Consider the following 14,220-nt stretch of genomic DNA (forward strand, 5'->3'; position numbering starts at 1 on the left):
TGCACTCACTTGCCTAGGTCGTTTCTGTTATGCAGAGAAAAGTACATTATGCCACTGCTATTTGTGGATTTATTATTCACAAGTCTTTAAATGCTAAGAGTGCTCAGGAAGAGATCTGATCTCTCTAAGGCTGGTTATTTGCTTATCTTTCTGTGCTAGATCCTGTATTTACTGCCATCTAATTACAAGTGTGTGATGTAAGTTACAGTAAGAAAAAAAACAAACAACTATATTAATTCATGACCAGACTATAGATGGAAAGAAGCCTGTCAAAAGCTACTCAAATAGGATGGGTAGTTTATCTTGCATCAGAAGGAGTAGACCAGGCAGCTAAGGTGCTGTCCAAAGCAGTGTGTTGACCAGTGGAGTGGCAGCGTTAAAGCTGTGCATCATCTGGTTCAGTGTTCTGGAGCACTGCTGGTTCTGCACACTGCACTGTTCTCAACTATCCCTTTTCAAAGTCAACACATCTCTTTTAAAACACCATTTTCTTGCAGTGGTCAATGATGGAATTGCCCCACCACAAAGGATTCTGTTTCCACCTGAGAAAATCTGTATGGACTGGCAGCAAACGCAAAGCGTGGGAGTTGGACTGCAAAACCTGGGCAACACCTGCTTCCTTAACTCTACTCTCCAGTGTTTGACCTATACCCCTCCACTTGCCAATTACATGCTTTCTCTCGAGCACACCCAGTCATGTGAGTACTTTCTGACACCCTTAGAGATCTGTTGGACAGCTCTGAAAGGGGAGGAACAACAGCAGACCTGTGAGGAAACCTTAGTTGTCTCGGTTTATCCGTAGAAGCTGGCTTCAATTATGACCTTAAAGACCTTTTCCAACCACATTGAGGCTCAGAATAGCATATGAAGTGCATTTGTTCACTTAATGCACTCGAGTGAAAGTTCAGAACAAGGTCACTCCTTCCCTCACGTGCATCATGGTATGCATTGTAAAGTAAGGCATTTGATAAGCATTTGGCATCTGGGTTTATTGCTGGTGGAGAGGTGGTAAAATCGAGGGTGTTGGTGCTGTCAAATATCAGTCTTTACTGCCTGGAGCCTGGAATGCACTAATCCTGCAAGAAACACTATGTTCACTGCTGACTGCTTAAATAAAAACAGGCAATCACCCTAGAAAGCACTACAAGGTAGTCTCTTGTGAGTTCCAGTGGACAAGGGAGGAAAATTAGGGTAAAAAATAGCAATTGGATAAAAGTTTGTGGCCTTTTAAATCTCTGTGTTTGAATTTTTTGCAGCCTAAGAGCCTCTTGTGGTATCCATAGATGTGTATTTTTACAGCAGCACCTGCGTGTTTTCTAGTCTGGTATCACAGCATTTATTTACTCCTAGAACAGAGCTGTATTTCCCTACCATATATAGAAAGGATTTCAGTTAAGAATGCTGTGGCAAAAGGAGGGCAGACATAATGATAAGTACATTACTTGACTCTTCCACTTCTCCCTGAGGAGTTTTATCTCTGTCTCGTAGCTCACCCAACAGCACTGTGCTGAGAATAATGCACATTAGCTCTTCGTGCTGAATCATCGGTGTCAATATTGCTGCTTCCTATCTTCTGCAGCCTGTGGAGCTCGCAACCCTGTCAGCCTGCACAAAAAAATGATGTTGCAGTAGTTACTTAGACTAGTCTAAGTATGTACTTCCTTGTCAGACAATGCACTTTAAGGCAGACTTCACTGACATTTGTGTTCTCTACTGTCCTGTGAAATGAACTGTTGCAGTGTGGGATCTTCAGAAGGAGAACGTGGCCTGCGTGGTGGATGTTGTACCTGGAATGTAAAGACTGGAGGTGGTTTTAGGGCATATTTGACTAGGCTGAGCTGCCTTCTTCTTTCACACTTCAGGTCACGAGGAAGGATTTTGTATGATGTGTACAATGGAAACTCACATAAACCAGGTCCTGTGTTGCTCCAATAATGCCATCAAACCCACATCTGTTATCAATGGCCTTAAAAGTAAGTCACCGCGGGGCTTGGCGGGCTGGGATGTTTGGTTTGGTTTTGCAAAGTAAAATGCATAGAAATTACTTTGATACTTTTAAGAAGAGGTATTTTAGAAAGGCAGGCTTCCTTTCACTTTATGATGCTTATCTCCTATAACCTTCTCCTTTGTTAGGAATAGGAAAACATTTCCATTTTGGCAGTCAGGAAGACGCACATGAATTCTTATGCTTCACCGTCGATGCTTTGCAGAAAGCTTGCTTGAATGGAAGCACCAAGTAAGCATAAAGAAATGAACTTTGCCATGTTCCCAAACCCCTCTTATTCCTTTATTTATTAGCATAAATTAAAACCTCTGTCTGTGGTTTCCCTAAAAAGAAAATCTGTTTCAAGAGATAACTCTGTGCCTTAAGTTTTTGTGAGGCCTGATTATGCTTTCTTTGCAGATTGGACAGATCTTCCCAAGCCACCACCCTTATCTATCAGATATTTGGAGGCTATCTAAGATCTCGAGGTACTGGTTTAAGAATCTTACCATGCTTCCATCTGATCTGTGTCTTTTTGTCTGCCTTGTAGTTTAGCTGCAGTAATATGTATTCATAGTTGAAATTTGCACAGTTTTGCCTCCTTCACATTTTGATATTCATTTTTGTTTTGATTCCAGTGAAGTGCTTAAACTGCAAAGCAGTTTCAGATACCTATGAGCCATTCCTTGATATTACTTTGGATATAAAGGTAAGATGTTCTGCAAATCTGTGTTGAGATGCATGAAGAAATCGCTTCACTGAAATGGTTATTAAATACTGAAATGGGCTCCTCAGGGAGGTGGTTGAATCCTCATCCCTGGAGGTGTTTAAAAGATGAATAGATGTGGTACCAAAGGACCAGACTTGGCAGTTAGGTGATGGTTGGACTTGATGATCTGAAAGGTCTTTTCCAACCAAAAAGATTCTAGGATTTTAAGACTTGTAGAGCTTCCTCAGTTCATTTTGCTTCTAAACAGGCACTGTGAACCCCAGAGAATTTGGTGGTGGATGGGAGTCTCGTGAACTTTGTTATTCTGTGGAAGCTGTGGAAATGCTCTCCAGGATTTAAGCTGGAAAAACAGCAGTTGTACCAACATAAACACAGATATTGTCATGTTTCTTTAGTATTCTGCTTCAGTACACATCTGTTGTTGTTATTGCATTGCAACACTTAGCCATTTTCAAGTAGGATCTTCTCCCACTGAGGTGAAAGCTCAGTTACCCTGCCTGTGCCTCCTCACTCAGTAGGTCACAAGCAGGATCTAGAGAGGTTCATAAACCACTAGTAAATGCTATAAATGTTGCATTTCCAGTGACTTAGTGCTCTCCTTTTTTACTTCTCCAGGCAGTTACCTCTGTCACCAGGGCTCTAGAACAATTTGTGAAACCAGAGCAACTGGATGGTGAAAACAGCTACAAGTGCAGCAAGTAAGATTTCTTACTAATGACATCCAAGTACAAGATACACTTTGAATGCTGTCTTCAACTAGCTGAAGGGACATTGTAGCCAGGAGGGGGGTGGCCTCTTCTCCCAGGCAACCAGCAATAGAACAAGGGGACACAGTCTCAAGTTGTGCTGGGGAAAGTATAGGCTGGATGTTAGGAGGAAGTTCTTCACAGAGAGAGTGATTGGCATTGGAATGGGCTGCCCAGGGAGGTGGTGGAGGCACCGTCCCTGAAGGTGTTCAAGAAAAGCCTGGCTGAGGCACTTAGTGCCATGGTCTGGTTGACTGGATAGGGCTGGGTGCTAGGTTGGCCTGGATGATCTTGGAGGTCTCATCCAACCTGGTTGATTCTATGAATGTGTGGTGTGACTTAAAGCACAGGTTATCTTTTGACTTTAAGGTAACAAGACAGCTCTCTGTTCTTTCACTTGTTTGTAGAATTCATACACTGAAAGAACTGCAAACTTGGAAAGCAATACATTGGTGTCTAAGGGAGTGATTTTCATGCTTTTGGCTGAGTGTTTGGAAATAGAGTGCAAAAACAGTGAAAACTGAAAACATGAGATGCAAGTAACTGTTATTCAGACAGCATAAGCATGTGTGAGAGGTGAAACCTGGTCTGGCTGTTGGGAGAAGAATATGCAGCTCATTTGTCTGTGCTTGCCTTGAAGGTGTAAGAAGATGGTTCCTGCCTCAAAGAGGTACACCATACACCGTGCTTCCAACGTTCTCACAATATCACTGAAGAGGTTTGCAAATTTCACTGGTGGAAAAATCAACAAGGTATATTTGCAGCTGTTGTGCAGCTTTTCTTGGAATGGGAGATTTCTCTCTCAAAGATTGAAACTGATGGAGAAGTTGTTAATGTCTGCAGGTAGTAACTAGCTATAGCCCAGGAAATGTTGGTGGAACAACTATGTTTTCTTTTGTAATAGGAATAAACCATAAGAACCTATCTTACTCTGCAGGAGCTCATGCTGTAGCCAACATTCCACTGCAACTTCAGTTATGAAGTGTTCTCTAAGAACAGATAGCTTTAAAGGAATCAGAAATCTGTTGCTGTAATTATTGTCTGTGTTTTTGTTGGGCTATTTCAGGGTAACCTTTGGATCTTCTTGTTCTGTGTTTAGGATGTAAAATACCCTGAATATTTGGATCTCCGAGCATATATGTCGCAGTCAATAGGAGAACCTCTCATCTATGCTTTGTATGCAGTTCTGGTGCATAGTGGTTTCAACTGTAATGCAGGACACTATCTCTGCTTCATCAAGGTAGGCTCCAGCTTGATTTTGAACAGGGCAAAATCCGTGCTGACAAAGAAATAAAGACATTCCTGGGAACCTGTGGTCATAGCTGAAAAGGTTGCACTCTCTGTATGACTTGTTCTGGTACCTTTTGTGCCACAGTGCTCTGTCTGTGGTGCCACTTGGAAAACTTGCAGTTCGTCCACAGATCTTATTGCCTTTCTCTGCAGGCTGGGAATGGACTCTGGTATCGAATGAATGATGCTTCAGTAGAGCTCTCTGATATCAAGACAGTGCTCAACCAGCAAGCTTACGTACTTTTTTATATCAGGTAATAACAAACACTGTCTGTCTTCAGAATAGATTTCTTCTCCTGCTGCTGGTGTTTTTCTGACTTTCAGGTGGTTTTACTCCTGCCTTACGAAAAGATTACTGTAATTCAGTTCTGCCATACCTGCAATTCCCTGTGTCATTGATTTATCTTTCATTTCCTGGCCTTGCACGGCTGCGCTGTGTACGCTGCTCTCTGTAGAAAAGAGAAGAAATAAAAGCTGTGGATGGTGTGAGGATGAGCTCTTGCTCTGAAAAGGACAGTCCCTGCAGGAGGATCGTTATCCAATTGTCAGTTAGTTGTCTTGGTTATGTCTTCTGTGCCATAGAAATAGTTCCTACAAAATTACAGGATGGGATTTAACCTAAGAAGGGGCTGAAATCAAACCTCTAGGCTAAGCTGTCTGCTCTTTCCCCAAGGCGCTACGACCTGACCCTCGGAGAACGTGCGTTTTACTTGCCAGCACCATCCTATCCCCGCTCCTTCCTCGGGCAGCGGGGGGCTAACAGTAAGCAGGCTGGGTTTATGGGACCACGACTTCCTCCTCACATGATGAAGGTAATTTGAGGGGGGAACAAATAATAGCACTAAATTAATGGTTGGGTTTAGTTCTGGTGTGCCTGCGTTTTGTTACTGGGTTTTAGCATCTTGAGTTTTGTTTTCATTCCTTCTGTTTTTTCTTGACATCTCTCATGCTGCAGCCAGAACCATTCAAACTGTGGCTGGTCCTAAATTGTGCAGCCTTGTTACTTCACTGCTTTACATTTCCAGCTCTGCTTTCTAAAACACTGAGAGCTACACTCTTGAGACAAATTAAGTAATCTTTTACTGCTTACATAGGTAAAAGTAAAGGTATTTCTCTGGCCCCCCATCAGTGTCACTTTAGTTGGTGCACTGAAGACAAAGTGTCTTGTTTCCAAGTAGCAGAAGTATTATTCTGGTGTTTGCAGGTAATGTTTAGAGGGGAAAATAAATACATTTAGGAAGAGCTTTAGCCAGAGCTAAGGTGTCTGTGTGTGTTTCAAAAGTAATACTCATTTGATACCATTATCAAATGGTAGTGGTTTGAGAGTAAAGTGCATTTGATACCATTAAGTAGTAAAACATAGGCAGGAATTAAAACACAATTAGTGGACTTCCACTTCTATTTGAAGGGAGGTGTTTTGTACTCTCAAGTGTTGAGACAATTTGTAGAAATATGTAGTGGGATTCTTAGTGTAAAACTTGATGAAACAGTGTTTGCACACCTCCACCTTGCAATCTCTTCTTCTTAAATACAGAACTCAAGTCGTCTGAATGGAAATGGGCCCCTAAAAGAGGATCCAAATACCATTGGTGTTACCCTAAAAAGGCCATCTTCAGCTCCACCAACAGCTTGTGTTCAAAACTGGGCAATTGCCAGGCCTTCAATTCCAGATCCATCCAAACCCCAGAAGATCACTATCAGTATTCATAACAAATTGCCTGCACGTCAGACTGTGTCACAAGCTGACTGTCTTAGCGGTGCTGCAGAGGATGAGGACCTAAGCAAGCCTGTAGCTTCATCTACCATTACAAATTCTTCTGCAGCAGAGTCTACCTCAAATGCATCTACAATGTCAGTTGCTACTAACATTTCCAAACAGGAAGTTCCTGAGGAGATTTTTGTTGAGCCAGCAGTGAATGGAAATGGAAACCCTAAACTCAGCTCTGATAGCGCGGCCCCTTACGGTGCGGAACCGTGGGGAAAATCCGAGGAGTCAAAGGGCTTGTTCAAAAGGAATTGCAACATAGTATCTTCCAATGGGATTTTGATTGGAAAGGTGGTCCGTACGTTGCAGAATTCCCATTCTTCCTCTCAGAATGCTGAAGAAGAGAGATCCCAGCATGAGCTGCCAAAAAGTGATTCCCTAAATGGTGCTATTAGTTTAGATAATGAATCTAAAGAAAACGGACTGAAACTTGATGATGCCACTTGCCAAGTCCAACCTGTTAAACCTTCTGAGATTTTCTTTCCTAAAACAAATGGACTGCTTGAAACAGTAAGTTTCGATTCTTCCCTCTAGAATTTCTCACCTGGGGAGCATTCTAATATTCCTAATGAATCTGAAATACCAAGAAAACCCAGAGCACAAATCTCATTGTAACACTTTGTGCTGTTAGCCCATTCAGATTTGCAGAGCTGAGCTCACATACCACAACATGTCGACTTAAGACAAGCTCAGCTGAGATAACACTTCCTGAGTTTCACAACTTAGAAAGGGGGAGAGGGGAGCAGGGTGATAGTGATCTTGTTCAGCATCTGATGTATTTCTCTCTCTTAATGCCTACACTTTAATTGCAGATGCCTGTAAGGTTGTCACCGGTTCCTCAAGAAATCCTCTTAGAGTCTCTCACATACAGCCAGTTGAACAGCTTGTCAGAGGAAATAAGGTAAACTTTAAACCCAAGACTTCATACAAGTTCAGCATTGTTTTACCTAACAGAAAGCTTTAAATTAGTAGAGAGACTTCCACACTGTGTGTTTAGTGCTGCAAACAGCTGCACTGAGCATAGGTTGTTCCATATTAAATACAGTCGAATACGTGTTGGACAGTCTTTGTTTCTTCTTAGGATGCTGGGTTTGGTTTTTCTTTCTCGTGGTGTTTTGTTTGGTTTGTTGGGTCTTCTCCCCATTTTCTGGAATACTTTTTCTCTTTTTTTCCATCCTCAGATGTGTGAATTTAAATTCCTGCCATCTGGTTTCCCATTTGTTGAGAGGAAAATCCATGTGTTTTTCTTTTTTCTAGTTGGAGGGAGAGCAAGTGTAGTGGTTTTGGCTGTTGCTGTGATTCAGAGCAGCAAATGGAGACACAGATCTGTTGGGAGAGGATTTTTAGTACAGTACTTGAAGAATCAGGAGAAGGAAAATGTTTTTTAGCCTGGGAGCTGAGGGAGGTGTAAAAATAGGTTTCTAAAAGGGAAAGTCTACTTTAGAGTTTTTCAGTGGTCATCAATCTTTTTACCTGAGGGGATTTTACTCCTAACCTTAATCTCTGAAATGGACGTTTTCAAGTAAAAAAAAAATGTGTTTATTTTGTGCAGTGTCCCTGGACCACAGAAATCTTCTGAGAATGCTGCTCTCATGGAAAATGTGGTGATGGAAGCACTCTTTGCCTATGAGGAATCCAGGAAGGTTCCTTCCAACTTTAGCTGTGAGGTTGAGAATCTTTTTTCTCAGTCAGATTCCGAAACCATTTCTACCAAAGAAGTAGCTGAAAGTATGAAACAAGCTGACAACATCCATCCCAACATCAACGGGCAGCACAAGGTCAGGAAAAAACCCTCGGACGCTGAAGAGGAGCTCCTCGGGCAGTGCGAGTCGGAAGATGGCAGAGACAAAGACAAACTGAGAAGATCAAAAGAACCCGAACCCCTTTCAAAAGAAAATCCCTCGTACATCAAAGGGTCTCCTGAAAGGGAAGAGAAGTTAGGACCAACTTCCTCTCTGAAGCCTGACGTTGAATGTAGTTCTAAAACACTTGTGTCGCTGGATACGGCAGAGAAATGCCAGGATGCAAAGGACGTTTCTCATAGCTATGTGGAGGTGCCACCTGTGAATGACTCTTCCATTACGAAGCTGGATAAAGTGCTGGAGAGTCAATTCTCTAGAGACAACGAGGGACTGAGTAACAAAAAATGTGAAGAAGACAAACACAGAAAAAAATACAAGAAAACTCTGTATGACTCTAAAAGAACTGACAAAGAGCACTACCGGAGGAAGAGAGAAAGCTCAGACACTGAAGAGAGGGAGAAGCAAGGCAGAAGCAAACCAGATGAGCATTCCCACAAGAGGAGGAGGTCTGGCAGCATAGAAACAAATAAGCAGAATCGCCCTAAGCAGCAGGAGCATTGCAGCGAGAGCAAGTACAGAGCCTCCCATGGTGACAGAAAGAGCCCAAATAAGGGCAAAAGCTCAGGAAAATATTCTCGGTATAGATCCCGAAGCAGAGAAAGAACAGAACAAGACAGGAGTAGGTATTATCATTCCAAAGGAGACAGAACTTGGAGCAGAGAAAGATACTATCAGGATGAGCCATGGAGATGGGATAAATGCAGGTACTACCATGATTATTACTCCTCGTATGGAGCAAGAGATGGCAGAGAGAGAAAATCTTCTCATTCTGATAAGGACTTTGACAAGCTGAGTCAAGCTTACAACAGGTCACACAAGGATTATCATTGCAGAAGCAGGTGGCCTCACAACACGTTCTCTGACGGGCATCACTTCAGCAGCCACAGAGCAAACTTCTATCACTGTTCAGTACCTCAGCAGCAGCCTGACAAATACCCTCGCGAAAGGCATGCGCTTCCACCTGGCTCAGCTCATGCGAGCTTCGAGGACTCCTCCCGGGAAAACGAGAAGCTCAGAAATGGCAAAAGGAAATCCAGCCCCTCCGAAAGCAGCGGGAGCGAGATGGAGAGGAAGTGCCGCAAGGTAGACGACCAAAGAATGAAAAAATATAGGAAGAAGAAAAAGAAGTCCAAAGATAAACATCGAGAGAAGGATTACAAGTAAGCAAGGATTCTGGCATGATAAGCAATTTTCCCCTAATTCTGTTCCAGGTGTTGATCTCATGTCTGCCTTTCTTCCATTGTTCCTAAGTTATTTGTGTAGCATCAGCTGGCTGGGGCTCACGGCATTAGGCCGCTGAAGGGAAGACGGGAAGGCTCTTGCTGAACGGTGGTGGAACGCTAGATCTGACCACGTAGTTAGATTCACCTCTGCCTTCTTGATTTGGTTACGACAATTTTAGTACTCTTAATTCTGCCTGTCCCGCAAGTAGCCCCTGGGAATGATTTGTGTACAAACCAGGACCTACTGTCCTTCACTCTGAGGGCTTAAGTTTGCTGCACCTAAGGTAACTTAGACATGCAGCAAGTACCACCAAAGAGCTGACGCGCTGCAAGTCATCGGCTGGGGTGAAAGAAATAACCTTTCATGTATGCATCAAGTGCCACATCTGTTTGCCTGTTTTTAACTTGCCTGTTTCCTTCAGACATTATGATTTGGATGACTCTGTGCTCCGCTTTGACAATGACAGTCGCAAACATAAGAAAAAGAAGAAAAAGAAGAAACACATCAGGAAACCAAAAGACTTCTTGGAACACTTAGATCCTCATTTCCAGAAGAAAAGGCGGGAGCGGGAAGAATCCTGTTCTCCAGGGGGCTATTTTTGTGAGCAATACAGAAACCAGGGCAGTAACCAGCCCTCCAATGAAGGGAAGTTTTCTGCTGCAGGTGACAGCAAGAAACACAGCTTCATCCCATCCAACCAGTATGGTAAAGGTAAGTGGCCACAGGAGGCTTGCAGGGCTCCTCTTCGTGCACACTGACCCTCTTATTGTGGTGACACCTCGGCTCTATGCCATGCTTCTGAACTATCTGCACTCGCATCAAAAAGAGCTGGTAGGCTTCTCTTCCTTCCCCTCTGTTTCTAAATGACTGCTAGGAAAGGAAGAGACCTCCGAGATCATCCAGGCCCACCTAGCACCCAGCCCTATCCAATCAACTAGACTATGGCACTAAGTGCCTCATCCAGTCTTTTCTTGAACACCTCCAGGGACGGTGCCTCCACCACCTCCCTGGGCAGCCCATTCCAATGCCAATCGCTCTCTCTGTGAAGAACTTCCTCCTAACATCCAGCCTATACTTCCCCTGGCACAACTTGGAAAACCAGCCTTGGGCAGGTCTGTCTTGGAAGGGAATCTGTCAGGTAGACAGGAGGTTCAGTAGTCAGGATGAAAGAGGATGACACGAGACTTCCAAGGTTGGGAGCACTGTAATGAAAGACCATCTTCCTAACAAAGGCTGCCAGAGTCAGTGGTTAAATAAAGGGACTCTGTTCAGGTGTTTCTTTGCTTAAGGCAGAGAGGAAGGGCACGTGTGGAAAAACAGGGACTGCTTTTCAGGACACAGACACCAAAAAGCTTTCAGAATAAAACCAAGTCTGGAAGGAAAGCTGATTGTTCACACATTCTTCTTGTAAAATTAAAGATGATATTGAACCCTTCAACAAGGAAAACGGAAGGAGGACCGAATCGAGGTCTCTCAAATACTGCTGTTGTGAAAAATCAACTCCTAAATGATACTGTCAAAATAGCTTTTCTTGCACTAGCGGCATCTGTTCTAGGTGATCAGTCATCAGGCACAAAGGTGAAGAAAAGGCATCTGCTGCCCTGCTGGCTGGGCTGTAGTGCGTTCTCGGGCCAGCAGGCGGCGAACTCGCCTGTTCTGCAGCAGCCCAACGAGCAGGCAGCCAGGAAATTGCATCTCCCGACACGAGTCAGGGGCTGCAACTCAGAGATGGTCACCGATACATGCGACGAAGGGGTCTCCAGTAGCATTGTGTGTCTGATGGAACCTGATCTCAAACAAGGCTGCTTTGGCAGTGCTCTTTGCAGAACACTGAACCTCTCTAAAAGCTAGGGACAGCCTAATTAAGAGCAGAGAAGGAATTGTTTGGTTGTGCCTTTTTCACCTGCCTGCTCCTGTACCCTTGACTAAATGATTTGAGGCTGTCACTGGCTTGTGATAAGAAAAACCCAGAGAAAGAGCAGCTTTAAAGCAGTTGTTTTCCTGTGTGTTCTCTGTGGCAAGTCCGTCAAGGCTTCTGGTTTTGGGGGTAAGATTCAGTCAGCTTGACTACCAGGTCAATGGTAAAACAAGGATGCTGTCTAGTCAAAGCTTCCAGTCTCCAGTTACCTAAGGTCTCCTGTGTGCTGCTCTTAAGGCAGGTAGCTGTGTCCCAGTACGTTGTAAAGCTCAGCCACCTCGGCGTGGCGCTGCAAGGCAGTCACTTGAGGTAAGGTGAGGAAAGCAGCTTCTTGAGTCACTTGGATCCCCTAGTGACAGGGCAGGCGGAGCTGTGTGCAAGCCAGAGACTTCTCTTTCAGGAACCAAAGCACTGAAGCTCGACTTTACACTGAACAGTCAGGACAGGGAGTGACCTTGCTGCCTTTTGTCTTTCAGATGCAGAGCTTACTGATGGAAGCCTTCACTACTCCAGCTAAACCAACCATTGAACTCAAATACTTCTTAACCATCAAACCCAACGACTTTTTACTATCAAGCCTGACATGACCAATATTGACCATCACAACTTAAAACATTTATTATCAAAAGAATCACCATCAATACAAAACCCAGTCATAAGTGGTGCTTAACATTTCTGTACAGAATTTTACCATGAAAGAACTTTTTTTTAAGTTTTGAACTCGAGACTTTCTTTTTTAAACAAAAAAAAACAGACTTCTAATCCAAAAGGGTGGAAACTTTTTACAACTGCTGAACATTGTAAATGACCACATCAGTCTCTCACCGAGGTGAGCTAATGCCCTGGAATAGACCATCTCAAATGCTGCTTAATTACAGACTCAGGTTGACTTTATGTTATTCATGTAATGTTACTCCCGAGTTAGACATCTGGTGCAAGAGCGACCAGGAATTACAGAAATGGCAACTGACAGTCTGTATATTTAATTTAAAGACTTATTTAAGATTTCACAAGCTCTCCAATAAGTAGAGATTTGCAAGAGCTTCATCTTATTTTTTTTTCCCTGTGATGTCTGACACTAGCAACTTCTTCACAGTTGAGCTGTATTCAAGATCTGAAGAAAATCTTCCGATTTTCAGCATTGTGAAACAAGGAATATGCAGTTCTGAATGTATCTCAAGACTCTTTGTATACTCTTCCATATGTTTTTATTACATTTTCTTAATATACTGTCACTTGTCTGAAGTCTCAGTTGTCTGTTTTGTCTCTTTAAAGTGTCTAGTTACAGACAAATTCATACTGTGATTTTTATTTTTATTATTAAATGCTATCAAACTGTGATGCACTTATTATTCACTGGTCCTGCATCAGGAGATGAGTGGGGAACCTGTATTAAATACAGTTCATCTGAATAATCTGTCTGGTTTATACAAGCTGTGTTGTTCAGAGATGTCTAAGAGTTTGATCTTTGTTTTTTTAAAGATAACAAAAGAAAAAAAAAGCACTTGCCCCACTGTAAATATATAGCATGTACAATTTATATAGTATATAAATACAGTGAAAAAGTTAAAATGCATTTTTACTGGAGTTTTACTTGAGTTCTTTCCCCTGCACCATGCCCTGTGACTGGACAGCTCGCCCGGTGGTTGCTGCTCCCGAGAGCAGCTCTTCCTTTCAGTGCTAGGTGAGAAGATGCTGTCGGTGTGACCCACAGAAGTAACTTGGGACTTCAGCTGCCTCCACAAGAATGCAGAAGGCTTTCTCCTTTGAAGTTGAAAGCTTCCAAAACCAGACAACAGGTTGGAAGCTCAACAGTAGCTTTTAATGGTGTGGGACACTAAGGAGGAAAAAAGGGAGCAAGGGCACTGTTTTACTAGAAAAACAAATCTTTTGGTACATGGAGAACACTCTACAGCCAACCAGAAGTGTACCCTGCATATGTTCCTATGGCAACAGTTATGTGAAGTTACATAAAGTAACGTGACAAACAAAACACAGACCTGTCCTGTATCTGCCTGTTTTTTCCTCGTTTGTCCTGCAGCTCCAAGATTTTGCTGTCTTGGCCAGTGTCTGGTGAGTAACTCTGGCAGAAGTGGACAAGAAGAGAGTCATTGTTGAGCTACTTCAAGCCCTTGTTGCTTCTGAAGCTCATAAGTAAAGGGAGGGAGGGCAGCTCAGCATAGGTTCAAAGCTATGGAGAAGCAGACTGGGCAACTGCAGCAGCAGGAGCTGCATCTAACTGAGGAAGGTCTAATTAATCCAGTTGAGCAGAGATCTGATTTCCTTACCCACTGCATCTTCAACTGGTGCTGATGGAATAGACAAAGTACTTCCTTAATTTAGGCTGGATCTCAGGAAGCCAGCACTTTGTGGAAGAGCACTCGTTAGAGCTTATTTGCTGAACCCATCTATTCTGCACTTCAATAGGTTTTCCTCTGAACTTAAAAACCTGATAACTGAAATCTGGCTGCCCAAAGGCAGGGAACAAGAGCAGCTGCAACACGTGGTGAAACTGAACCTTCATCTCAAAAAAAACAAACCAAAAGCATCAGCAATTAATTGCCCTCCTGTACTGGTACTGGCTGAGATGGAATTAATGCTCCCCACAGCAGCTTTCTAGTGCTGTGTTTTGTAGGGTTGTAGGCAGCTGTTGCTACCAGATTGGTGCTTTGGCTACTGCTGAAGCAGGCACCAAGGCTCT

General features: G+C 43.2%; 1 protein-coding gene across 4 annotated transcripts in view; it reads left to right on the top strand.

Annotated features, from left to right (window-relative positions):
* Window positions 1–13,514, top strand: part of USP42 (ubiquitin specific peptidase 42) — a 17,826-nt gene extending 4,312 nt beyond the window's left edge. For all 4 annotated transcript variants that reach the window (XM_064153752.1, XM_064153753.1, XM_064153755.1 and 1 more), the window contains exons 3-17: window positions 498–698; window positions 1,863–1,973; window positions 2,134–2,236; window positions 2,405–2,472; window positions 2,623–2,693; window positions 3,330–3,412; window positions 4,101–4,212; window positions 4,560–4,700; window positions 4,904–5,004; window positions 5,424–5,562; window positions 6,285–7,025; window positions 7,328–7,416; window positions 8,068–9,537; window positions 10,023–10,312; window positions 11,996–13,514. In XM_064153752.1, the coding sequence (XP_064009822.1) occupies window positions 498–698; window positions 1,863–1,973; window positions 2,134–2,236; window positions 2,405–2,472; window positions 2,623–2,693; window positions 3,330–3,412; window positions 4,101–4,212; window positions 4,560–4,700; window positions 4,904–5,004; window positions 5,424–5,562; window positions 6,285–7,025; window positions 7,328–7,416; window positions 8,068–9,537; window positions 10,023–10,312; window positions 11,996–12,036 (3,761 nt within the window). In that variant the 3' untranslated portion in view covers window positions 12,037–13,514. The remainder of the gene's footprint in view (window positions 1–497; window positions 699–1,862; window positions 1,974–2,133; window positions 2,237–2,404; window positions 2,473–2,622; window positions 2,694–3,329; window positions 3,413–4,100; window positions 4,213–4,559; window positions 4,701–4,903; window positions 5,005–5,423; window positions 5,563–6,284; window positions 7,026–7,327; window positions 7,417–8,067; window positions 9,538–10,022; window positions 10,313–11,995) is intronic.
* The last annotated feature ends 706 nt before the right edge of the window (window positions 13,515–14,220 follow it).

Source organism: Pogoniulus pusillus, chromosome 13 (genome assembly GCF_015220805.1).
Source record: "Pogoniulus pusillus isolate bPogPus1 chromosome 13, bPogPus1.pri, whole genome shotgun sequence".
NCBI lineage: Eukaryota > Metazoa > Chordata > Aves > Piciformes > Lybiidae > Pogoniulus > Pogoniulus pusillus.